The 26,598-nt window shown below is 57.1% G+C and overlaps 1 protein-coding gene across 5 annotated transcripts in view; it reads left to right on the forward strand.

Annotated features, from left to right (window-relative positions):
* PRR5 (proline rich 5) overlaps positions 1–26,049 on the forward strand; it is a 69,957-nt gene extending 43,908 nt beyond the window's left edge. For 2 of the 5 annotated variants that reach the window (XM_058430984.1, XM_058430985.1), the window contains exons 3-9: positions 1,323–1,403; positions 12,136–12,184; positions 15,121–15,178; positions 20,403–20,494; positions 20,939–21,079; positions 23,379–23,514; positions 25,129–26,043. In XM_058430984.1, coding sequence (XP_058286967.1) covers positions 1,323–1,403; positions 12,136–12,184; positions 15,121–15,178; positions 20,403–20,494; positions 20,939–21,079; positions 23,379–23,514; positions 25,129–25,616 — 1,045 coding nt within the window. In that variant the 3' untranslated portion in view covers positions 25,617–26,043. Of the gene's footprint in view, positions 1–1,322; positions 1,404–12,135; positions 12,185–15,120; positions 15,179–16,969; positions 17,072–18,744; positions 19,602–20,402; positions 20,495–20,938; positions 21,080–23,378; positions 23,515–25,128 lie in introns of those variants that run through there. The other 3 variants (XM_032139501.1, XM_032139503.2, XM_058430983.1) reach the window with 3 other exon arrangements.
* Positions 26,050–26,598: the final 549 nt, after the last annotated feature.

A 26,598-nucleotide genomic window follows, 5' to 3' on the forward strand; every position in this document is an offset into this window, starting at 1 on the left:
CGGATATGGGGAGAGCTCTAGGAGGTAGAAATGGGCTGGACTTACCTACCTCAGGTGATTTGCCCACCTCAGCCTCCCAAAGTGCTGGGATTACAGGTGTGAGCCACCCCTCTCGGCTTAATTTTTGTATTTTTAGTAGAGGCAGGGTTTCACCATGTTGACCAGGCTGGTCTTGAACTCCTGACCTCAGGTGATCCACCCATCTTGGCCTCCCAAAGTGCTGGGATTACAGGAGTGAGCCACCACGCCTGGCCTGTTTTTGGTTTTTGTAGAGGCAGGGTCTCACTATGTTGCCCAGGCTGGTCTTGACCTCCCAGCCTCAAGCAATCCTCCTGCCTTGGCCTCCCAGAGTGCTGGGATTACAGGTGTGAACCACCGTGCCCTGCTCTGCCACAGCTACCTTCACATCACAACAGTCACGTTGAGCAGTTGTAACAGAGACTGGTGACCCATGAAGCCTAAAAGGTTTGTTTTCTATCCCTTCACGGAAAACGTTTGCCAGCTCCTGCCTTAGAGAGTTTTGTTTCATTTTGTTTTGTTTGGTTTGGTTTTTTTGAGACGGAGTGTCGCTCTGTCACCCAGGCTGGAGTACAGTGGCGCCATCTCGGCTCACTGCAAGCTCTGCCTCCCGGGTTCATGCCACTCTCCTGCCTCAGCCTCCTGAGTAGCTGGGACTACAGGCGCCCGCCATCGCGCCCTGCTGATTTTTTGTATTTTTAGTGGAGACAGGGTTTCACCATGTTTGCCAGATGATCTCGATCTCCTGACCTTGTGGTCCACCCACCTCAGCCTCCCAAAGTGCTGGGATTACAGGCGTGAGCCACCGTGCCCGGCAGCCTTAGAGAGTTTTACAAACAGGGGCAGGAAGCATGAGGGGGTCGGGAGCCCCACAGCTGGCTAGGGATGCAGTGATGCTCCTGAACTCGGGGTGGCCCTGGAGGTAGAGAAGGGACAATAGTCCACAGGACTTGGATGTGTTGGGGGTGGGAAGGGTGCAGGGGTTTCCTGGTTTCTGGCCTGGGCAAGGTGGGGTTAAGAACCCAGAAAGGAAGCTGTCTGAGGTTTGGCTGCATAGTGTGTGCAGAGGACATGGGAGCAAGGTCCTGGGGCAATGACCAGAGGGCATCTGGTGATACAGGCTGGGCTCCAGCAGGGCCGGGCTGGGGGTGCAGGGCCTCGGAATTGAAGTGGGTATGAGCAGGGTCCTGCAGGGATGGCGATCCTGCCCTTCTAGGAGAGAGGGAAAGAGGAAGGGGGCCTGATGGGCAACCGGGGGGCTCTCAGACCTCAGGACAGCAGTGTTGTCTTCCCTCTGCCCACAGCATCCACAACGGGGTGATCGCCGTCTTCCAGCGCAAGGGGCTGCCCGACCAGGAGCTCTTCAGCCTCAACGAGGGCGTCCGGTGAGTGCCTGTCCCACCTTGGGCCAGGATCCTTGAGTGGCAGGGAGGGCTAGGCCCAGAGTCGAAGGCCCCAGCCAGGCCCCTGACCCACCAGCCACGCCTGGGCTTCCTCCCCTAGAGGCCATCTGTCAACAGGAGAGCGAGGCCCAAGTTAGCAGTGGCCGCAGGGCTAGGACGTGGTTTCCCGAGCTGCCATGTGGGCCGTGACCTCCACAAACCACTTCAGGCCTGGTGGCCCTGCGCCCCCACAGCCCCAGAGAAAGTTCTTCAAGGGGAAGCAGGGTGGGACTTGGACAGTGGCTGGAGATGACGCCGACGGCCCCCACTGGTGCTGAGCATCATGAAGGATATTTATTCTGTTAAAGAGGAAGGACCCACCTGCCTAATGACGGGAGTGTCGTTCCCGGAAAAGCAATTGCAGCCCTGCCAAACACCCCTCATTTCCTGTGAATAGCCAGGAAATGAGGATTGCGAAGCAGCAGGCTGGACACACACCCACCAAGCTGCTGCCCCAAGCCAGGTGGCAGGAGCTTCAAGGGAGTCTAGGGTTGCCATTTGTAGTAGAGGAGGCCAAAGCTCAAAGAGGTCAAGTGACTCGCCCCAGATCACACAGCTGCTCCAAGGAGGCAGTTCCCAGCTCTGTGCTATTTCCTTTGGCCCTGACCCTGTTACCTTGCCCCTCTGTCAAAAGAATACTGGCAAAATAGGCAGTCACCCTTCCCCTTGTTATTCAGAAGAAGAGTGAGTGGACTGGCCAGACTTTCATATGCAGGCGCCCCCCTCCACCCTGTGTGGCAAAGCTGAAGGGGCCCTTACATGTGGGTAAACTGAGGCCCAATACATGCCACTTGTTCAGGGTGTCCTGCTTTTCTCTGGCTTATCTGGCCCACCGCTGGGTGGGGCTCCGGGAGCTCAGTTTCCTGATGAGCCTCTGCTTCAGGAAACAGGAGCCTAAAGGATCTGCCGGGGGGCGGGTTGGTTAGGTTTTTGAGACGGGGTCTTGCTCTTGCCCAGGCTGGAGTGTGGTGGTGCAATCTCAGCTCACTGCAACCTCTGCCTGCTAGGCTGAAGCAACCCTCCCACCTCAGCGTCCTGAGTGGCTGGGACTACAGGTATGTACAACCATGCCCGGCTAATTTTTTATTTTTTGCAGACATGGGAGTCTCACTACCCAGGCTGGTCTCGAACTCCTGGCCTCAAGCCATCCTCCCGCCTCCGGCCTCTCAAAGTGTTAGAATTACAGGTGTGAGCCACCATGCCCAACCAGCTGGGTATTTAAGCAACAAGAAAAGGAGTTGCTTTTAAATTTACGAATCCAGTGGCACGCACAGTCCCCAGCTTTGGACATCCTTCTCCCCTGCCCCTCCTTGGCGTGAACAGCATTGGTAATTGGCTGATTCTTGCTGCTGCCTCTCCACAGGGCTGACACAGAGCAGGCGGCCTCCCCAGGAGTGTGTGCTGGGGGTGGGGGCACAGAGAAGCTGCCCTGGGCCCCAGGCTCCCCTCGCCAGCCCCAGGATTCTACCCAAGAAATGGGTAAAAATCGGGGGCTGTGTTAAACTTTGAGCCCCTGGACAGTTAGGTTATCTGGGGCAACTTCTTTTTAGCCAGTTCAGAATGAAGTGCTGGAATGTTTAAGGAATAATAGCAGGGTCTTTTTACTGAAGCCTTGTTCTGTGCCAGCCTTAGACCAGGAGTTTTTCACGCCAAACCCGTCCATGGCCTGGAGCAGTGGCTCATGCCTGTAATCTCAGCACGTTGGGAAGCCAAGGTAGGGGGATCACTAGAGACTAGGAGTTTGAGACCAGCCTGGGCTGAACATGGCAAGACACCTTCTCTATTAATATGTGTTAACGTTTTTTAAAAGTAAATTAAAAAATACTCATCCACTCTTCACTGCAGCCCTGAGGAGTGGATGCCTTGTTATCTCCATTTTACAGGTGAGGAGTCTGAGGCACAGAGTGGTTGACGTGGGTTGCTTGAGGTCACAGGGCTAATAATGAATAGAGCTGGAGCTCAAGCCCCTGACATCAGGGCCACTGGGTTGTTCAGCCTCCTGCCCTACCCTGGCTCTTCTTCTGGACGGCGTGGCCACATTAAATTCAATGACATTAGCCTGGGCACAGTGGCTCACCGTGTAATCCCAGCACTTTGGGAGGCTGAGGCAGGAGGATTGCTTGCGTTCAGGAGTTCAAGACCAGCCTGGGCAACATGACGAAACCCTGTCTCTACCAAAAATACAAAAAATTAGCTGGGCATGGTGGCAGGCACCTGTAGTACCAGCTACTCAGGAGGCTGAGGCATGAGAATCATGTGAGCCTGGAGGAGGAGCCTGCAGTGAGCCAAGACTGTGCCACTGCACTTCAGCCTGGGTAACTGAGTAAGACCCTGTCTCAAAAGAAAAAAAATGAAATGACTTTAATTATGCATTAAATCCATAATTGGTCACTAGCTTTGATCCCATGAGAGAGTCAAGTCTGTTACTAAAGACATTGATTACACCAGCATCCAAATGGTCCCCCCACTACCCTTTTTTTTTTTTTTTTTTTTTTGAGGTGTAGTTTCACTCTTGTTGCTCAGGCTGGAGTGCAGTGGTGCCATCTCAGCTCACTGCAACCTCTGCCTCCCGGGTTCAAGCGATTCTCCTGCCTCGGCTTCCCAAGTAGCTGGGATTACAGGCATGCATCACCACACCTGGCTAATTTTTATATTTTTAGTAGAGACAGGGTTTCACCATGTTGGCCAGGCCAGTCTCAAACTCCTGACCTCAGATGATCCACCCGCCTCAGCCTTTCAAAGTGCTGGGATTCCAGGCGTGAGCCACCATGCCCAGTATCCAGGAGATTTTCATCACCCCAGCAAGAAAGCTTTAGCAGCCCCTCCTCATTACCCTTTCCCCAGCCCTGGGAATGACCACAGACAGCTTTCTGTCTGTGGATGTGCCTATTCTGGACATTCCATATCAATGGAGGTACAGCGGGTGGCCCTTCATGCCTGCTTCTCTCACTCAGTGCAGTGCTCTTGAGGTCCGCTCAGGGAGGAACACGTACCCTTGCTTCGCTTTTACCCTTTTTTTTTTTTTTTTTTTTTGAGATGGAGTTTCACTCTTGTTGCTCAGGCTGGAGTGCAATGGCGTGATCTCGGCTCACCGCAACCTCCGCCTCCCGGGTTCAAGTGATTCTCCTGCCTCGGCTTCCCGAGTAGCAGGGATTACAGGCATGTGCCACCACGCCCGGCTAATTTTGTATTTTTAGTAGAGACGGGGTTTGTCCATGTTGGTCAGGCTGGTCTTGAACTCCCAACCTCAGGTGATCCACCTGCCTTGGCCTCCCGGAGTGCTGGGATTACAGGCGTGAGCCATTGCACCCGGCCTGCCTGCTTCACTTCTGTTCGTGCCATGTCATATTCCATTGTGTGTATGGAAAGCACAGCATATGCGCATCCACCTCGGCTGATGGACGTGGATTCTTTCTACCTTTTGGCTGTGATGAATAATGCTGCTGTGAACATCTGTATGCAAGAATTTGTGTGGATGCATGTTTTCATCTTTTTTTTTTTTTTTTTTTTAAACTGAGTCTTGATCTGTCGCCCAGACTGGAGTGCAGTGGGGCGATCTTGGCTCACTGCAACCTCCGCCTCCTGGGTTCAAGCGATTCTTGTGCCTCAGCCTCCCGAGTAGCTGGGATTACAGGTGTGCATGACCACGCCTGGCTAATTTTTATATTTTTAGTAGAGACAGGGTTTCACCGTGTTGGCCAGGCTGGCCTTGAATTCCTGACCTCAAGTGATCTGCCAGCCTCAGCCTCCCAAAGTGCTGGGGTTACAGGCCTGAGCCACCGCACCTGGCCTCATTTCTCATAGGTTCGTATACCTACCAGTGGAATTGCTGGGTCCCATGATAACTCTGTGGTTATCTTTTTGAGGTACTCTCGCCTTTCCCACCGTGGCTGTACCATTTCACTGTCCCACTTAGCAGCGTATAAGCAGGGCAGGAGAGTTCAGTTTGTCCACGCTCTCACCAACACATGTTAATTTCCAGTGCTTTCATTCCGAGAAGTGGCATCTGTTTGTGGTTTTGATTTGCATTTCCCTGATGACTGATGATATTGAGCATCTTTTCAGGTGTTTATTGGTCATTTAGATATCTTCTTTGGAGAACTGTCTGTTCCCATCCCTTGCCCATTTTTCAGTTGGGTTATTTGTCTTTGTATTATTGAGCTATGAGAGTTCTTTATATATTGTGGATCTAGAGTCTGTTAGATACTGGTTTGTAAATCTCTCCTCCCATTCTGTGAGCTGTCATTTCACTTTCTTTCTGTGTCCTTTGAAGCACAAAAAGTTTTAATTTGTATAATGTCCAGTTGTCTAGCTATTTTCTTGATCCCTTCCTTTGATCACCTTTCTTCCTCCTAAGGTACAGAAATGAACACACTTTGTATAATCATTTTTACAGGTAGAGAAAAATCTTTTTCTTTTTTTTTTTTTTTTTAAGGGACTAGGTCTCGACCTGTTGCTGAAGAGCAGTGGCGTGAACATAGCTCACTGCCGCCTGCAACTTGTGAGCTCAAGTGATGCTCCCACCTCAGCCTCTTTGAGTAGCTGGGACTAAAGGCGTCCAGCACCAAGCCCAGCTAATTTTTTTTATTTTTTGTAGAGTCGAGGTCTTGCTCTGTTGCCCAAGCTGGTCTCAAACTCCTGGGCTCAAGCAGTCCTCCTGCCTCAGTGCTGGGATTATAGGCATGAGCCACTGCACCTGGCTGAGAAAACAAGAAAAAAATCTTAACAAATAAGTCATTCTCCGTCCAGAGGGCTGCGGATCTAAGGACCCAAACCTCTTTTTATCTTGATGGCTTTGGAGACATTATCCCTGACATGTCATTATTATGTGACCCACCCTCTTAGACAGAATCTGAAGCCCTGGGCGCCCTCGTTGTGCTCAGCCACGAAGTCCATTTCCCCTGTGCTTAGTGGCCTGGGCTGCTATGTGCCTGCAGAATACAGCCGGGGTGTCTGTCTGGGGCAGCCTCTCTTCTAGCGTCCCATGTGGCTTATACTGCTCTGCCTTTGACCGTGAGAAGCATGCATCTGAGTCCTCAGGGTAGCTCAGGAGCTCATGGACAGGAGCTGGGGCCACCTGCTCCCTGCAGGCCCTCTCCTGCTGGCTCCTGGCCAAGTCACAGATGATCTGTCCCTGCCCAACTCCAGCAGCAGGTCCTGCTGGCCTAGCTGCACCTAGGAAGCAGCAAACCCCCTGGATGGGGTGTCCCAGCCTCTGCTTTCTGGCCCTGCAGACCCTTCCCACAGCTGTCTCTCTTGAGGCTGACATCCCACGTACATCCAGGCCATCCCCTCTGTGGCCTGCTAGCCCCTAGGGCCTGGGATTTGCTGCAGCTTCATCCCCTGGGCTTCCCTCCTGTGATGTGAGTCCACCCACACCCCCTCTTCTCCCTCCCTGGCATGATGTCCTCTATTCCTAGCATGCATGGGGCTGGCTTGGGGTTCCCCTTAGGGAGTGGTCCCCTCCCACTGTCAGGGAGCCCATGCTCAGCTCAGCTCAGGCCAGGTGGCCATGCCCGCAGCCTGTCAGCAGCAGGTCTCACGTGCAGGCCAGAGGTGCTGTTTGGATTTAAGCTACTTGACTTTGAAGTTTCCCACAATCCCAGACTGGGCAGGCCCTCTGTTCGTGTCCTGTAGGAAGGATGCCTGTTTTTCATCTGCAGAACTAGGGCTCCAACCTTGGGTTCCCTGGTCCAGCCTTTGACTTCAACCGTGTGCTCCCAGAGCCTCAGTCTCCCCATCTCTGGAATGAACATGGTTCCCATCTTGTAGGGCTTTTGCATGGCTGGAGTTGGTGTGCGACCCTCCCCTGCCTGGAAGGGGTCTCACAGGTCAGGAATGAGGGGAACCCAGGTGCTGGCAGCTGCCAAGTGGAAGTCGCCCATCCATTTAGCATTAATTGTGAGCACCCACTACCTACAGGCTTGAGAGGTGGACGAGGCCTTTGGCAGCATTCCTGGCCAGGGGCAGTGGGGCCCGAACTGGCCACTCATCCTCAGCCTGTGGTCAGTTCAGATCTGAGGCCGCGTCTGTGCTCTCATTGGGGTCCGGGAGAGTTGGTGGGAACAGTGTAAATGGGGGTGATGCTCAGCCAGTGATGCCCCTCACCCCTGCCCAGAAAAGGAGTGCACTGAGTTCATTCAGTGTGAGCTGCGGGGTGAGAGGAAATGTCAGAAGAGGCAAGGGGAGCCTGAGGGGTGGCCAGTGGGTTGGAGCCGCCCCAGGTAGGGCTTCGTTAGGGCCTCCCCGGGATTTCCAGCCCTTGTGAGCTGAGGGGCCATTTGGTCCTGAAGGAGGCATTCATTTATTCATTTATTCCTTCGTCAGCATTCACGCCCGCACTCATCATGGGCAGGAAGAGGGCCAGCACTCATCTGGGCTCCAGCTGCTCCTGATCCCAGTTGACTCCGGGACCCTCTGTTACCAGTGGAGCGTGTCCAGGTTCTTGGTGCTTTGAACAAAGAATTGAACAAAACACACAAACAAAGCAAGGAAAGAATTAAGGAACAAAAGCAGAGATGTATTGAAAACGAAAGCACACTCCCCAGGGTGGGAGCAGGCAAGCAGCTCAAGGGCCTGGTTACAGAATTTTCTGGGGTTGAAATACCCTCTAGAGCTTTCCCATTGATTACTTGGTGTATACCCTATGTAAATGAAGTAGTGGCCCACAAGCATTGTGATTGATTGTGGAAAGCGACCAATCAGAACCTGAAGTGAGTGAAGCACCCTATGCAAACGTCCAATTGGTTATGGAAAGTGACCAATCAGAAGCTGAAGTTACAAAGTTATACTCCTATGCAGATGAAGACTTGGCCCAACCAATTGTGGTAGGGGACTAATCAGGTCCTTGCAGTTTTTCATCTGCCGTGCAGAAAAGAGGGTTGCAAAGGAAGTAGCGTCTGGTCCTTTTGTTACTTGGGCATGGAATATTGGGGACTTCCTTTGGATTTACTTCTAGGAAGTCAGTGTGAATTGGCCTTAGGTTCCCTGCCTCCAGACCCTACTCTCCTGCCTCACCTCCTGCTGTATGTTTACATGGATCTCAGGCCACAGACAAGGGTGCCGAGGCCCAGACAGGGAAGGGGTCTCGTCCAGAGTCACATGGCGTGCTAGCAAGCACTGGGGCCTGCCCTCCACCCCTGACTTGCTGAGCAGATGCCCTTGGGCTCAGCCTCATGCCTTCTATGAAGACCCTCCCTTCTCACCTGGTGCCCTGCTCTCTGGCATCACCCAAAGTGGCCCTGCAAGTAATGCCTGCGGTAACTTTGAGACAGATACTGCGTGGACGTGGGGATCACTCCATGAGGTTGAGGTCACAGCTTGGTCCTTGGAGGACCAGAGAACAGGTTCTGGGGACAGTAGGAGAAGGTTGGGGGGACAGTTGGGGCGGGGGCTACCTGCCAAGGGTCACTCGGGGCACCAATGTCTGTGATCACAGGATGAACCTCAGCCTTGTTAATGCCACTGCGCTGATTTCACAGTTGTGCAAGGGAGGATGTTAGGCCTCAAAGCCAGTCCTGCTACTAAGAGAAGCTGCTGGCCAGGAGCAGGGCCAGGCTCCAGGGCTGGAACCACTCAGCTGCGCTGTTAGCCTGAACCTCAGCTTCCCCATCCATAAAATGGGGACACTAACATCACCTGTCAGGTGGCTGTGAACGGAGGCCTGTGACTGGCCTGCCTCAGCACTGCCCACAGAGCTGTGCAAGAACGTTAGTATTTTGCCCTGTGCTTCCGTGCACCTGCAGTACTGCCCGATCCCCAAGCTCTGGTGATGGCCCGGTGCAGGAGCAGGAGCCACCCCCATCCCAGCACCTGAGTGCTGGTTCCCTCAGCCCAGGCCACGTCTCTGGGCTTCACTTAGCTCCCAGATCCCACACCCCATAGCATGGTGGGGGCAGCCAGCCCTGAACTGGGGTCCAGCTTACAGCTTCCCCAGGAATATAAAGTACAGCCACCCCAAAAGGGCCTCTGAGGACTAGAGCATGCACTCACTGTGTATGGGGGGATGGTATGTTTATTGCACCTCCACCAGCCCCCCCCAGATCCATGGTTAAGAGAGCTGACCGGAGCAGGAACAGGAGACTTTGTCACCCTCCAACTCCTGGTGGCTAGGGGCACAGTGAAAAGGATAGGCAGCTGGCAGGAAGCAAGCCTTATTTGGGCTTTTTTTCCCCAGCATGTTGCTTTTGAAAACTCCAGCCAGTCCTCTATTTGTGGCACAATGCAGGGCTTCCAAAATGACTACACACTGAAACTGTGCAATCTTAGTAAACCACGGGGAAAATGACAATTGTTCCATAATCTTTAAAAACTGGTTTTTTTTTTTTTTTTTTTGAGACAGATACTCTCTCTGCCACCCAGGCTGGAATGCAATCTCGGCCCACTGCAACCTCCGCCTCTCGAGTTCAAGCAATTCTCCTGTCTCAGCCTCCCGAGGAGCTGAGATTATAGGCGCCCACCACCATGCCCAGCTAATTTTTGCATTTTGCGCCCACCACCATGCCCAGCTAATTTTTGCATTTTTAGTAGAAACGGAGTGTCACCATGTTGGCCAGGCTGGTTTCGAACTTTGGACCTCAGGTGATCCGCCCACCTCAGCCTCCCAAAGTGATGGGATTACAGGCATGAGCTACTACACCCGGCCAAAGCCTGTCAGAACATTGAAAGCTGTTGTACTATTGGTCTATTGGTTATAAACATAACCAACATATTTTACTGTTTGGTTGTAACCATACAGAGAAATGAAAAAGATTGTACAGTAAAATGAATATTTAGTGCACTATAATTTAAAACATTGGGGCCAGGTACGGTGGCTCACGCCTGTAATCCCAGCACTTTGGGAGTCCGAGGCAGGTGGATCACCTCAGGTCAGGAGTTCGAGACCAGCCTGGCCAACATGGTGAAACCCTGTCTCTACTAAAAATACAAAAATTAGCTGGGCATGATGGTATGTGCCTATAATCCCAGCTACTGGGGAGGCTGAGGCAGGAGAATCACTTGAACCTGGGAGGTGGAGGTTGCAGTGAGCCAAGATCACACCACTGCGCTCCAGCCTGGGTGACAGAGTGAGATTCCATCTCCAAAAATAAAAATAAAAAATAAAACAGTGGGAACAGAGTATTTTGAGCAGTGTTTGCCTGTTCAGAACATGATCGTTTTTCATTGATTTGCTGCACTTCCATCTGTGTTGGCCAGTTGTGTTTTCTTGTATCCATTTTTACAGAATGCCACATGGGTTTTACACTGGCAGACAAGGAGGTAACACAGGTCACACTTTGCTGTCTGTGCATGAACTGCTGACAGATACTCAGGGACCATCAGAGACTGACTTTGAAAAAAGTGTTGCAATTGGTCAGTGATCATTATACACATCTGTTATCTACATTTTGATTTGTGGACTGGAGAGCGGGCAGCAGAGCTTGTACTTCATGCAGTTACCCAGTTAATGTGCCGAGAACCGAAATTTGAACCATGCGGTTGGGTGACTGCTGTTATTTAACTTAACCAGGATAACTGAAACTTGTATGTATCAGAACCATGCAAAGAGAGGACTGCCTATAATTCAGGACTGATTAGAAAGTTTTCCTAGGTGGGGTGTGGTGGCTCATACCTGTAATCCCAACACTTTGGGAGGCCAAGGCAGGTGGATCACTTGAGGTCAGGAGTTCGAGACCAGCCTGGCCAACATGGTGAAACCCCGTCTCTACTAAAAATACAAAAATTAACTGGGCCTGGTGGTGCACGCCTGTAGTCCCAGCTACTCGGGAGGCTGAGGCAGGAGAATCGCTTGATCCCGGGTTCACCGCAACCTCTAGGTTGAGATTGCGCCACTGCACTCCAGCCTGGGTGGCAGAGCAAAACTTCGTCTCAAAAAAATAAAAAATAAAAAAGTTTTCCTAAAGAGAATAGCAATCTAAAAAGTAAGATTTCTGATGTATTTGGTTCAGAATGTTGGGAGGTCATATCTGGGGCCTCAGCGCTGACAGTGCCTGTGTGCTTTCAGCCTGGCTGGTGTGGAATGTGGTGCTCCCATTCTCTCAGGCCCTGGAGGTGTGTAGGGAGGAAAGGAGGAATTGTCACTGTTGAGTGCCAAGGAGGAGGTTCAGATCTCAGCTCTGGCGTGTCCCATGTGGCCCTGGTCTGGTGTCTTGACCTCTGTGAGCCTCTCTTGCCTCCCCTGTAATAAAAGGGGAGCCCCGGTGAATGCCTGCAGCTGAGTTGATGAAGACTGAGTGAGCTTCTCTGGAATAAAGAATAAACACTTGGGAAGAAGCTCTGCAGGGGGAGAGAGGAGGAGCCCGTGGCATCCGGGATTTGGGCAGGTGGAAGGCAGGAGCGAACCAAGTGTTGCAGGCCGAGCCCTGCCAGGTGTCTCTCCAGAGGGTGTGAGACGCAGAAGCCACTGTCTTCCCTCTGAGGACCCCTTGGCTTCCTCTACTGTGACATGAGTGCAGGGATCTAGTTGACGAGCCGCCACTGCGGACCATGGAGGCTCCGGTTGTGTGGCCGACCCAGCCCCTGCAGGTCTGGACAGGTGGGACTTGTCCACTCCCTATGTTTTTGGGCTGAGCATGCTGGTCTCCCACTGCCCAGGAGGCCCCACCCCAGTCCCTGGGTCCCCCATGCCAGTGCCGTGTGGTCTGAGACTCACTCTTGTCTCCCCTCCCACCCACAGGCAGCTGCTGAAGACAGAGCTGGGATCCTTCTTCACGGAGTACCTGCAGGTAGGTGGGTCTTGCTCCAGCCAGGCTGGGCCTGCCTCATGAGCCAGCCAGAAAGCACAGGGGCTCACCTGCCCCTGCGGGTGTGGAGCGCCGGCTCCCCCACTGTCTGCCTGCGGTTCCAAGGACCTGCCTCGTTCCTTATCTAGCCACATGGAATGTTGTGGAGGTTAAATGATAAGACAAGATGAATTCTTTTCTGAGATAGTCTCACTCTGTTGTCCAGGCTGGAGTGCAATGGCGTGATGATCCCAGCTCACCGCAACGTCCACCTCCCGGGTTCAAGCGATTCTCACACCTTAGCCTCCTGATTAGCTGGGATTACAGGTGCCCACCCCCACGCTTGGCTAATTCTTGTTTTTGTCTTTTGTTTTGTTGTTGTTGTTGTTGAGACAGAGTCTTGCTCTGTTGCCCAGGCTGGAGTGCAGTGGCGCGATCTCAGCTCACTGCAACCTCTGCCTCCTAGGTTCAAGCGATTCCCGTCTCAGCCTCCCCAGGAGCTGGGATTACAGGTACCCACCATCATGCCCGGCTAATTTTTGTATTTTTGTAGAGACAGGGTTTCACCATGTTGGCCAGGGTGGCCTCAAACTCCTGACCTCGAGGTGATCTGCCCGCCTAGGCCTCCCAAAGTGCTGGGATTGCAGGAGAGCCGTTGCGCCCAGTCAAGATGCGGTGAATTCTTAGCGCTGTGCCTGGCACGTGATCAACTCCAAGTGTTGTCATTATCTCCCCTCAAACTCCTGGGATGTCCGTGTGGGTTTGGGGTGTGCGTGGCCCCACTGAGCTGCACAGTGGCAATGGTGACTGTGTCATCAGCATCACCCAGTGTCTGTCCCAGGTACTGCAGCATTTCACCTTTGCCGCACCCCGTCTGGCCAATAGGCCTGCACTGTCAATGCACACACGTGCGGTATGGTGGAAGCTGGCGCTCAGAGAGGTGAAACGACCTGCCTGCGGGCACACCGGTAGGGAGGGCAGCCAGTGAGGCCTGGCCTGGTGCCCCTGTAGCTTCCAGGGCTGCTGCGGTGCCCAGGGCCCTGCTCAGCACAGGGGCATCTCGTGCAGGCTGGGAGCGAGGCACCCACCTTGCCCAGTGGGTGGGGTGAGGATGAGCCTGTGATCCCTCGCATCATATTGTTTTAGGGGTTTAAAAAAAATTGTTATTTAACAGCTTTATTGAGGTATAATTCACATGCCATATGATTCACCTTTTTTTTTTTTTTTTTTGAGACAGAGTCTCCCTCTATCGCCCAGGCTGGAGTGCAGTGGCACGACCCCGGTCACTGCAAGCTTCGCCTTCCGGGTTCACACCATTCTCTTGCCTCTGCCACCCGAGTAGCTGGGACTACAGGCGCGTGCCACCACACCCGGCTAATTTTTTTGTGTTTTTAGTAGAGACGGTGTTTCACTGTGTTAGCCAGAATGTTCTCGATCTCCTGACCTCGTGATCCGCCCGCGTCGGCCTCCCAAAGTGCTGGGATTACAGGCGTGAGCCACCGCGCCCAGCCACGATTTACCCTTTTAAAGTGAACAATTTAATGGTTTTTAGTCATTGTGTCGTTTGAGACAGCGTCTCGCTCTGTTGCCCAGGCTGCAGTACAGTGGCATGATGATGGCTCACTGCAGCCTCAACCTCCCAGGCTCAAGAGATCCTCCCATTTCAGCCTCCTGAGTAGCTGGGACCATAGGCATATGCCACCACACCTGGCTAATTTTTTAATTTTTTGTAGAGATGGGGTCTTGCTGTGTTGTCCAGAGTCTGGTCTTGAACTCCTGGGCTCAAACAATCCTCCTGTCCCAGCCTCACAAAGTGCTGGGATTATAGGTGTGAGCCACTGCGCCCAGTGGGTTTTTAGTATATTCACAAAATTGTACAACCTCACCCCATCTAATTCTGGGACTTTTTCACCATGCCAAAAAGAAACCCTGTACCCATTGGTAATCCCGACCCCTCCCCAAACGCTCCCCAGCACAAGGCAACCACTCATCCACGTTCTGTCTCTGGATTTGCCGATTCTGTACATTTCTTTTTTTTTTTTTGGAGACAGAGTTTCGCTCTTGTTGCCCAGGCTGGAGTGCCATGGCGTGATCTTGGCCCACCGCAACCTCCACCTCCTGGGTTCAAGCGATTTTCCTGCCTCAGCCTCCCGAGTAACTGGGATTACAGGCATGCGCCACCACGCCTGGCTAATTTTGTATTTTTAGTAGAGACGGGGTTTCTCCACGTTGGTCAGGCTGGTCTCGAACTCCTGACCTCAGGTGACCTGCCCGCCTCAGCCTCCCAAAGTGCTGGAATTACAGGCGTGAGCCACCGTACCCAGCCGATTCTGTACATTTCATATCGGTGGCATCACACGGCATGTGGACTTTTGTCTGGACTTTTTCTCTTAGCATCAGGTTCTTTCTCATTGCAGCACAAGCCAGTGCTTCATTTCTTTGTGTGGATGGGCCGCATTTTGTGGTCCCTGCTTTTGTTGGCGGGTGCTTGGGTTGCTGAGACCACACAGCGTGGTTCTCGGCCGAGCCACCCCAGGCAGTGCGTGCAGGGTCCCTGAGGTAGGATGGCAGCTGACAGGCCTGGCCTTTGGTAATCAGAGCCACCTCTTGCTGCAAAGTCCTTTCTTCACTGTGGGACATGCCAGGCATCTGCCTGCCCAGCTGAGCCCAGTGCAAGGGGCTCTAGGCCCTGCCCGTCTCTCGGGATGTCCGTGTGGCCACCTCCTGTCTCGTGACAACCCGGGGTTGGGTCAGTTGCCCCCCTGGATGAACTGATGCTCAGGCCCTGCAGCAGGTGGAGGGACCTCAGTGAGTCTCCTCCCCCTTTAAGCCTCGGCTGCTCACTGGTGGATGGACTCTCAGGGGCCATCCCGAGGGATGGCCAGGACACCCCAGGGCATCCACAAGGGCGGTGACAGCCCCTCTGTGTTTACCTTCAGAACCAGCTGCTGACAAAAGGCATGGTGATCCTTCGGGACAAGATTCGCTTCTACGAGGGTGAGTGTGGGCCCCTTTGTGGCCGCTCCGGGCCATGCTGGGTACTGGCTGGCTGCTGGACTGCTGGGCCTCGCGCTGGGGGCCTCTGGGTGCGAGGTGTGGCTCTTTGGTCCGGAGGGCTTGGAAGGACCGCGTATAGCCTTAGGGCAGCAGGGCCGAGATCCTTACCCAGAGGGGACCCTGGGAGAGGGTCTGCCCCCTGAACTTGGTGGAGCCCAGGAGGGCTACGAGACGTCGGGGAAAAGCCCCCTGCTTCCCCTCCCTGCCCACGGGGCTTTCCGGCCCTAGTGAGCTCTGTCCCCGCAGCCTGGGAGGGCTCCTGTCCGGGTCTTTGGGGGTCAGAGGTGAAGTGGGTTAGGACTGAGGTCGCCGATACTCACAGAGGAGGGGACAGGGTGGGGGACTCAGCTGAATTTTCTCTGTCGAGGCTCACAACCACCCACTGGGACCTTCAGGTTATTGTTCCTGAGTGGGAGAGCACGGTGATGATAGGTGATTTGCCCAAGGCTACAGTGCACATCGGGGTGGGGCAGGACTCAAACCCAGGTCTGCCCGACTTTAGAGCACACACCCTTTGCCCTTCTCACGGCCCTGAGGTCCCCGCCGGCCTCACCGTGCAGGTTGGGCTTCCCGTGGCTGAGAGCCTCCGGCAGCAGCAGCAGCAGCAGCAGTGTGCGCATCCTTGCAGGAGCGAGCTGCCCTGGGAGCGGGGTCAGGCGAGGGGGGCCACTCAGTTCCCACGGATGCTGCTTTGCTGGGGCTGTGCTGAGAGCCCGGCCCTGTGCTGGGATCGGGCCTGCGCTGTACCCGTGTGTTCAGCATCTGTGCCCTGGGCACTGGGCGTGTGCGTCCCTCCCTGCTTGACTGTCCCGAGTGTTTCACATCTACTAACTCATTTGATTTCCACAACCCTGTGAAGAAGCCACCGTTGTTAGCACTGAACAAATGGGGAAAGTGAGGCACGGTGTCCTGCCCAGGCCACACAGCTGCTCCGTGGTAGAGCCAGGGTGCCAAGCAGGCCACCGACTCCCAAACCCATACTCTTCACTCTGCTGCCCCAGGCTCCTCCTCCAGGCCTCCCTCTGACCCTGGGAGAAAGAGCTATTAGCCCACTCCACAGAGGAGGACACAGGCCCGGAGGCCTGGCATGTTCCAGGGGACCTTGGAGCTGCATGTCATGGTCCTTCCTCACCTCCACTGAACATGTTGGGTGGGGCCAGCCAAGAGAGGAACACAAAGAGAGGCTATGAGAACCCCCATCAGACCGTGGGGGAGACATGGGGGTTCTGGGAAGGCTTCCTGGAGGAGGCAGCATCTAGGCTGGCAGGACAGAGCTGTGAGCATTTGGCACCTGAGGAAGATGCCCGCCCACGCCCCTCGCTTGATGCGGCACATTCTGGCGGTGCCTGTGTCAGGTGGGCCACCAGATCTGGCCCAGGGGAGCTGGGGCTCTTGGAGAAGGGAGTTTTGTGTGGCTTGAGTGGAGCTCTGCCTGGCACAGCCAGGTCTGCCAGGCCCCCCAGCAGGGGTGCCTGCCCAGCAGAAGGGGCAGAGGGCAGCCCTGGGAGGCCCCACCTAGGGGCCCAGCATCCCCTTCCGCCTCGCCAGCCCTGCCTGGCCTCCCCAGGCCTCAGGGACAGGCACTGGGCTCTAGGCTGGGGGTCTGAGGCCCTGGCCTCCAGTTCCCACATAGCTGCAGACACAGGGTTTCCTCTCCAGCCTCAGCACCCCTGTCTTAGCAATGTGGGGTTGAACAGCCTCTGTCCACTTGAGTGTTCTCTACATGTCAGGCCCAGGTGACCTCTGAGGGCCCAGAGATGGAGGAGACCCCGGCTCTGCCCTGCAGGGACTCACAGCCCGACTGGGGACACAGACGCGGACCAGAGGGTGACAGTTGAGTGTGATGAATGTCATTGTGAAGGAGTGTCCTGGGGAAGAAAGGGTTCATTCCACCTTGGCAGTCAGAGAGGGCTGCATGGAGGCAGTGGCCCTTGAGTAGGGCCTCAAAGTGTGGTCTGTTCAGGGGAATGTCTGGTCCCTTTCGGCCCCATGCAGTGAGGACATAGCCACCTCCACATCCTGATGGGCGGCCTCGGGGGCCTCCCCTTCCTGCTCCCCACCCCTGCTTGGGTCCCAGTGGGAACTCTTCACCTTGAGCCTGCTCCTTGCAGCTGTCCCTACAGAGCCTCCACCAGAGGTGGGTGATGGCCCCCCGTGGGGAAGCCCCAGGACCTTGCTCCCTGCCCCTTCTCAGCCTCCAGGGAGGCCTTGGACTTCAGCCCCTGGGCAGAGCCGGTCCTGGAAGCGGAGAGCCTGGAGGAGCGGCCTTGAGGTGGAGGGCTGCCTCCCTAGGAAGGGGAGGAAGGCTGGACCGCGGCCGGGTTGTGGTTTGATGGCCTCTGTGTGCGGCTTAAGGGAATCGGCTCCAGCTGCAGCCGGGCAACTCTTTGGCAGCCAGAAACTTGGGAACTCTGGGCAGGAGCTCCTGGTCCTCTGCCAGGCCCTAGGATCTACCGTCGCTTGTCCACCAGGGAATCCAAACCCGGTGTGGGTCACATGACCCAGCTGTGCTGCCTTACACGCTTGCCTCCGTGCCTGTGCCTTGGCCGTCCCCGCGCCAGACACCCTTGACCTGGTCCACCCAGCGCGTGGCTTTTGTCACTGCCCTGTGCTCCTCACTGTTCCTGGGTCTCCCGACGGGCTGAAACAGGGTTGTTCGTTTCCAGGGCCTGCACAGGGCCCTCAGCACTCGGATAAAGAAAGGAAAGACGGACACCGGCCTGCACCCACAGTGAGAACCCTAGAGTGGGAGCCAGCGTGGAGCCAAGGCCACTGTGGGGCCGCTCGCCTGCATCAGCCCCTGCGACTGCCGGGCTGGAGCCAAGGTACGGCGCGCACGCACCCGGCCCCGTCCTGCCAGCAGCAAACGCCCAGTGCTGTTTCATCTCAGCTTTCGACCTGCCCACGTGGGGACATGTATCACGCCCCTTTCATAGAGGATGCCACTGAGTCTGCCTGGAGGAACTTCCTGGGGTCGCCCCATGCCTGCCTCCGACTAACCCTACTGCCCCACAGAGGGGCCCCCACAGGACAGTCCCCAGCAGAGAGCCCCAACAGCCACAAGGCTGCCCTTCCTGGCCTCTCGTCACCGTGTGGCTCCAGCTGGGGCCTGGATTCTGTTTTACAACATCTGCTTTCTGCAGCATTTCCGCCCCGTGGGCTGGAGAACAGCCTGCGCTCAGCAGAACTCGGGCCTGGCCAGTGCCCAGAGCCACCCCCCAGCCGGCCAGGGAACTGAGCTGCCTTTCTTCCTGCCGCGGCGGAGGGGAACTGAACGGACTTTGTGTGTGGGCACAGTTCGGCGGGGCGGTGAGCATCCGCCCGTCCGGGGCATTCCTGCTGGCCCCCGTCACCCTCAGAGCCAGGTGTGGGCTACCCAGGAGGACAGAGGGCTGGCCACCAGGCCGGGAGCCAAAGATGGGGCCCAGTCCAGCTCGCCTCCGGCCCCTGGGGCTGCCCCTGGCCAGGTCCCATTCCTAGTGCCCTCGAACCTACATGAACCTGGGGTCTTCCGGGAGTGGGGGCAGGGCCCAGAGAGTGAGAAAAAGGCAAAGGTCCCTCCCTGTTCAGCCTCCGCATTCCCATGGAAACCTCAAAGCAGTTCTGGCCAGGGGGTGCAGCCTGAGAGACAGCCGGCAACGCTTCCCTCTTCACTCAGAGACGCCCACACCAAGATCTCTCTCGCCAGTTGCTCGTCTGGCTTCCAGGGGACAGCAGAGGCCTTGGGGACACGTCCTTGGACTGTGCATCCCTGGATCCAGCAGTCCTCATCCCAGCTCCACTCAGTCCAGGCAGAAAGGCCAAGGGTTCTGCACGTTGCCTCTCCCACTGGAGCCCAGAGCCAGCATGGGTGGCTGTCCCCGTCCCACAAGGGTCACTCACCCAGTGCATGGCACCGTTCCTCCCAAGGCCAACAGAAATCCTGCAGAGCTGGTCCAGATGTCTGCTACCTACATATCTGCTTCAGAGACTCACCTGTCAAGATGTGTCCCCATATCACTAAGTCTGGCAAGCCCAGCTCCTATAGCCAGCTTGGATCGCTCCTCCTCCAGGAAGCCCTCCCTGCCTGACCCTCTGCACCCTCTTCTCCCTTGGATGTGGTGCTGCTATTGGAAGTGGTCTCCGTGGATCCCCAGACCTGACCACAGGCAGAGCTGGCCTGGCCCTGGGTCCTCTGGGCCACTGACCGTGGTGCACCCTTTCCTCGGAGGCTCAGCGTCTATCTGCTTGGTGGGGGGTCGATCACCCCTGGCCACTGCCCTTATGATCCTGCTCAGTGTCCCACTTCCCTGCCATGTGATGGATGGGCGGCTGTTTGGGGCTCAGCTGGGTCCCCAGTGCCCAGCATCAGGGCTAGCACAGAGTAGGTGTTCTGTGTTTGTTTGTTGGAGGGGCAGATAGTGTGGGGGACGGAGGGAGGAGGTCGATGGGTAGGTGAAATCAACTGCTTAGCCGGGTTGTTAGGAGGATCTGATGAGTCTAGGATGTGAGTTGAAACTGCTGTGCCAGGCACACCTGTGTGGGTCTCACTTGTGCCAGGCATACCTGTGTGGGTCTCACCTGTGCCAGGCGTACCTGTGTGGGTCTCACCTGTGTGTGGGTCTCACCTGTGCCAGGCGTACCTGTGTGGGTCTCACCTGTGTAGGTCTCACCTGTGCCAGGTGTACCTGTGTGGGTCTTACCTGTGCAGGTCTCCCCTATGCAGGTCTCACCTGTGCCGAGTGTACCTGTGCGGGTCTCACCTGTGTCAGGCATATGTGTAGGGGTCTCACCTGTGAACGTCTCACCTGTGCCGGGTGTATACCTGTGTGGCTCTCACTTGTGTGGGTCTGGTGTGTGACAAAGGCCTGGGAATTGGCAATTGTCATCTGCCAGGAGCAGACCCGGAGCCAAGTTCCCTGTGCCTTAGTCTCATTTCATGCCCTCAGCTCTGGGAGGCCGATCCCTTTACTGCCACATTTTATAAATGGAAGACAGGTTAAGCAGTGGGCCCAGGGCCATAGAACAACTGAGCTGTGGAGCTGAACATCGACCTTGGGCAGGTGCCGCCAGGGGCCTGAGCCCAGGCCCTCCACTCCCGCATCCTCCGACGACCCATCCTGGGTGAGTGGAGGCTTCTGCCAGAGCCAGTCAGGCCCAGTGGTGACGGCCCCCATGCCCACAGGACAGAAGCTGCTGGACTCACTGGCAGAGACCTGGGACTTCTTCTTCAGTGACGTGCTGCCCATGCTGCAGGCCATCTTCTACCCGGTGCAGGTGGGCAGCCCAGCCCTGGGGAGGGAAGCCCAGTGCCCCTGCTGTGCCCACCCTGGCCTCACTCTGCAGAGGGGGGCTGCCAGGCTCGGGTACACACACACCTGCTCTGCTCTGTGCTGCTCTGCTCTGTGCTGCTCTCCTTGGGCTACCTGAGTTGCTCAGAGCCTGTTTCCACCCCTCCAAGCTGCAGATATGGATGCCTCCCTCCCTGTGAATCCCCCAGCTGCGAGGCACAGAGTAGGGGCTCTGTGACAGTAACCCTTTCACCGCCAGAGGAAACTGAAGGGACCGTCTATCCTTGGGACAGGGTCATCTGAGGAGAACGGGGTGGAGGGGCCTGAGGGTCGGCAGGTCTCTTCCCCCTGTGGGGTCCCAGGGCCTGGAGAGGGGAGATGAGGACGCATGTGACCATAGCCGGTGGGGTGGGGTACCTTCCATCCACAGGGCAAGGAGCCATCGGTGCGTCAGCTGGCCCTGCTGCACTTCCGGAACGCCATCACCCTCAGTGTGAAGCTAGAGGATGCGCTGGCCCGGGCCCACGCCCGCGTGCCCCCTGCCATTGTGCAGATGCTGCTGGTGCTGCAGGTGGGCACAGTGGGCACAGGGTCGGGCATGGGGACCGTGGGGTAGTAATTGGGCTCAGGTCCCCACAGGCAGAGCATGAGATGAGGATTTAGGGGCATGAGACTTAAGGAAGGGCCCGATCAGAGGAGAAGCCTGTCAGGGCCAGGGACCAGGGAGCAGTCGGTCGGAGCTGTGGGTTCAGGAGAGCTCAAGCTGCAGACCTGTTCCTCCTGGGCACCCTGTGTCGGCCAGCCTGGGGCTGTGCCCACCCCCAACACACACATGCACACGCACATACACACTACACACATACGTGCACGCATGCACACGCACACACAGTGGCCCAGTCATTTCTGCCCAGAGGGCTTTCATCAGTGGGTCAGCTCTGGGGAAGACACTATGAGAGCTGTTAGCCCCCCTCACAGCAAGTGGGGAGAGGGTGCCTGCCCCAGAAAGGAGTGGGGCCCCCAGTGGCGTCCACCGCAAGCCGGGGGTTTCCGCACACTGCCCTTCCCAGGCACCACACTTTGCAGTTGGCTGGCTCATCGCACTGTCGCAGGACCACACAGTCACTGCCGGCCACCCCATTTTACAGGTAGGGGACCCAAGTCCTGCTTGCTATGAGCTAACAAGGGCGGGAGCCCAGCCACACCCCGGCTCTTGCAGGTGCAAAGCCCTCTTTATCGTTCTGAATCCCCGTGAAGATCTTTTAGGGTCTGTGGGGACACTCGGGACCCTCACAGGGCAACCAGAGCAAGGAAGGGGCGGCCAGTGTGGAGCTGTGCAGGGCGGGGGCTGCCCTGGGTGGGAGTTGAGAGATTTTAGGTCAGGCCTGGCTGGGTTGAAGTGGGGACCCTTGAGGGACTTTGCTGTCTCAGCTTCAGCTTCCCAGTCTTTAACAGAGGGAGACCTCCTCCCTGGCAGGACAGGTGAGGACTTGGTCATTCACAACCGAGTCACTGCTCCTACGGGCAGACAATTCCAGGGACACGTGGGGTCCCCTGCATTAGTGTGGGTGACCTTACTGAGGGCACCTGTGGAGTCCCACCCACTCCTTGTTGTAACGCAGGCCAGGACATAGGAGCCTGCACCAGCCCCGAAACCCCAGGAGTTCAGGCAACTTTGCTCACTGCCAGGGACGTGGCCTGGACCGTGCCTCGCTCCCTGCCTGGAGTGGCCTCCCACACCCATCCCAAGAGTCCTGGCTTAGTCCTCGCCTCTGGCTGGCTGGATTGTCACTTACAGTTCTACCTGGGTGTGGCCGGGCGCGGTCACTCATGCCTGCAATCCCAGTACTTTGGGAGACCAAGGCAGGCAGATCACAACATCAGGAGATTGAGACCATCCTGGCCAACATGGCAAAACCCCATCTCTACTAAAAATACAAAAATTAGCCGGGCATGGTGGCACGCGCCTGTAGTCCCAGCTACTCGGGAGGCTGAGGCAGGAGAATCGCTTGAACCTGGGAGGCAGAGGTTGCAGTGAGCCAAGATCGCACCACTGCACTCCAGCCTGGTGACAGAGCGAAACTCTGTCTCAAAAAAAAAAAAAGAATTCTACACCCTTCTACACCCGTGTATCTTGTCCCCGAACCCCCTGACAGCCCCTTGATTCATTCATTCATTCATTCATTCATTCATTCATTCATTCACTCATTTAATGAGTGCAAGCACTCGTTATAAGTCACCTTTCTCCCAGCCCTCTGTGCTGGGTGCTGAGGTCACAGAGCTTTTGTCCCAGCTCAGCCCACAGCTGGGTGAGCAGCCTCATCTCCCAGGCCTTGGCTCAAATACACCTGGAGGTAGCGGAGCCCTTCAGAGCTCCGGATGAGGGGAGGTGGCCCAAGCCAGTGATGGGAAGAAGAGAGTGGAGCTTGTGAGGAGGTGCCTGATGGATGGGGACTGCACCTGGCCCCATGGGGCAGGGAGCCCCAGGTGAGCAGCTTGGCCCTCCCTGCGTGGGGTCAGCCAGTGTCTGTGGAGAGACTGTCCAAAGCCTCTAGGACTCTTGAGTACAGGGCCCCTCCGAGGGGTGGAAGGTGCAGAACACCCATCTCATCTGGCCACAGGGCCTTTTTCCAGGGCACACCATGGTCTCCCAGATCACGACGCTGCTGTGAGCAGCAGAGTGACTCAGGCCACATGCTCTGAGAGGGGCTGGAAGGCCACCGTGGGTCCTGCCATGGGGACAGAGAGCCTGTGGGAATGGGGAGGCGGGAGGCAGAGGACAGGCTGTCTGGTGGGTGGGACATATAGTTGAGAGCCTGGAGCCACCAAGCTCGGGTGCATGACCCCCCTACCCCCGCCACACTCTCCTGCAGGGGGTACATGAGTCCAGGGGCGTGACCGAGGACTACCTGCGCCTGGAGACGCTGGTCCAGAAGGTGGTGTCACCATACCTGGGCACCTACGGCCTCCACTCCAGCGAGGGGCCCTTCACCCATTCCTGCATCCTGGGTAGGAGTCCACCTGGGCCTTGGGCTGGGGCAGGGGTGACCGCGGGCCCCATCCATTGTGAACAGATGGGCAAGCCGAGGCCCCACGACGGAACCAGGATCTGAGTCCAGACTGGTTCTCAGCCGGACAGCAGCCCCCAGCCTGCCATGTGCTGGCTTGGGCGTGGGGATCCGTGGCGGTGGGCGCACCCTGTGAGCGGTGATGTGGTAACATGTTGGAGAGCACCCCCAGGCCTCTGTTCCCCAGGAGGCCACGCTCATGTGCAGTCTTAAGTCAGAAGTGGGCCAGGCGGAGTGCTCTGAACATGCAAATGCCGAAGCCTGAGGACTCCTGGCTCAGTTAGGAGACCCAGGCTGGGAGGGACTCGGCCTGGGGGTGGGCGGGCTGAGCCCTGTGGGCAGCATCCCGGGACTGCCTGGCGTGTCCAGCACAGCTGGCCACGTTGCTCCCTTGACGGAGGCCTCTGGGTTCCTTCAGCAATGTCCTTTGAGTACCTGCTGTGCACCAGCCCGAGCCCACGCCCTTCCCCTCCAGCGCGGGAGGCCGACCAGTGAGTCCCCTCCACGACCCACCATTAGCTGGAGGCTGGGAGCATCCCAGGCAGAGGGGACAGAGCTGGGGCAAGGCCCACTTGGGACTACGACCTCCTCATCCAGAGGGGCTCCCCGTCCCCACCTGCTGGTGTAAAACCTGCCCACTGGTGTGTCTCAGCTCAGACAGTGCCCTGGCTGCTGGAGAACTTTGAGCCACCCAGGCTTGGTGTAGCCCTGGATGGCAGGACCCCAGCCCCTGCCTGATGGGACCCCCATCCTCTGGTCCGGGAAAGGCCCCTGAGCCGCTCGTGTGTGTCGCCTGCCACCTGGTGGCCACTCTTGGGACTGCAGGGTCCTGAATGGGAGCCTGAACCCTGCCCCCCGACCAGCCTTGGCCACCAGTGCCACTGCCTCCTGCCCAGATGACCCAAGGGGCCTCCTCCCTGGGTCCCCACGTCTACCCTCGGCCCCGACAGTCTATTACTCTCCACGCAGCGGCCAGCGAGGCCCATTTACAACTGCCTGGCTGCAGGCTCCCCACATCCCCATGATGGAATCCCTGCCTTGACCTTACATGGAGGGCCTGTCCCCATCTGCCCCCATCACAGCCCCACAACCTGGCCCCATGGCTCGCCTCTGTGGGCTTCTCGGCCCTCCCCCCATCCCCTTGGACACCAGCTCCAGTGGGGCAGGGGCTGTGCCTGCCTAGGAAAGTACAGGCATCCGGCAGGTACCAGAGTCCATATACTTACACAAGTGGGGAAACTGAGGCACGGGGGGTTAGGTAACTTACCTAAGGTCAAACACAGGTCGCTGGCAGGGTGCAGGTTCAAACCCAGGCATTTGACTTGAGGTCCTGTGTGACCAGGCTGGGCCTAGGCTGGAGAAGACAGACTGAACCTGAGCTAGTGTCAGGGCTTGTGGCGGCGGGACCTGCTGAGCTGGGCCCGGGATCGGCGTGGGTCGGGCCTTCTGTGCAGCTGCCCCTGCACAGGGACCCAGTGTGCAGCGAGCAGCAGGTGCCAAGGCGGGCAGGGACACAGGTGGCCTCTGGTGTGACAGTGCCCATGTTTCTCCCCAGAAAAGCGTCTCCTCCGCCGCTCCCGCTCAGGGGACGTGCTGGCCAAGAACCCGGTGGTGCGCTCCAAGAGCTACAACACGCCTCTGCTGAACCCTGTGCAGGAGCACGAGGCGGAGGGCGCGGCGGCCGGCGGCACCAGCATCCGCAGGCACTCTGTGTCGGAGATGACGTCCTGCCCCGAGCCTCAGGCCTTCTCTGACCCGCCCGGCCAGGGCCCCACCGGGGCCTTCAGGTCCTCCCCGGCGCCCCACTCAGGGCCCTGCCCCAGCAGACTGTACCCCACGACCCAGCCCCCTGAGCAGGGCTTGGATCCCACCCGCAGCTCCCTGCCCCGCTCCAGCCCGGAGAACCTGGTGGACCAGATCCTGGAGTCCGTGGACTCGGATTCTGAAGGGATTTTCATTGACTTTGGCCGGGGCCGGGGCCGGGGCCGGGGCTCTGGCATGTCCGACCTGGAGGGCTCTGGGGGCCGGCAGAGTGTCGTGTGAGGCCTCGCCGCTGGCCTTGAGTTTTTACTGACACGTCCCCATGTGCGGGGGTGTCCATGTGGCGTGTGTGTGAGTGAGACTTTTTTACTGTGTCCCGTCCCGCTAGCCCTGTCGGCCTCGGCACTGGCCTCGGTCACTTCGTATTTCTGTCTTGGTTGGAAATACCATCAGCCTTCCTTGCTCGGCCCAGGTCTGTTTCAGGCATCTGAGTCGGCGTTACCTAGGGGCCGGGTCAGGGACGGGGGTCGGCCACTCACTCCCACGCTCCTCCTGCCCCAGCCCTCTGGTGTCCACACCTGCCCACAGAGAATGTCAACCCGGTGGGCTCTGCCCACACCGGGCCCCAGAGTGACCAGACTCCAGCACACCTGTCTCCTCCTGCCTGGGGTGGCCATGGGGATGGAAGGGGGTGGAATAAAACCTGTCAACCTGGCTCATGTCTGCAGTGCCTGCCCTGGGGACGCCCCTTCAGGGTGCTCACCCTCAGGCCTTCGCTCCCTTCTAGTAAGCGCAGGTTCCCAGGGTCTGCGTGGAGGGGGCAGACCTGTGCCTGTTGTCCAGGCCTCCCTACTGCTCCACCGTCCCTGTCCCTGATGGGAGGACCCGGAGGTTGTGGAAGGAAGGGCTGGGATGCTATAGGGAGCGGGGCTGGGATGCTATAGGGAGCGGGGCTGGGATGCTATAGGGAGCGGGGCTGGGATGCTATAGGGAGCGGGGCTGGCCCTGCTGCACAGGAGTCTGGCCCTGACTTTGCCCTGGCCTTGGCAGGGATGGAATCACTGAAGCCTTTGAAGGAGGGAAGGAGGGGTGGGGGCGGGATCTGCCAGCTCCTCCCATGCTACAGAAGCGCCCAGGTGGCCTAGGGGGTGGGGGTGACCTGCTGAAGGCCATCTGGCCTGGGAAGGACAAACTAACACCTGCCCTGACCTCCTCTGCAGCCTCACTATCCCCAGACAGATTTTCCCCGAGCCCTCAGGTGGTC

This window comes from Hylobates moloch, unplaced genomic scaffold, assembly GCF_009828535.3.
Source record: "Hylobates moloch isolate HMO894 unplaced genomic scaffold, HMol_V3 SCAFFOLD_19, whole genome shotgun sequence".
In the NCBI taxonomy this organism is placed as follows: domain Eukaryota; kingdom Metazoa; phylum Chordata; class Mammalia; order Primates; family Hylobatidae; genus Hylobates; species Hylobates moloch.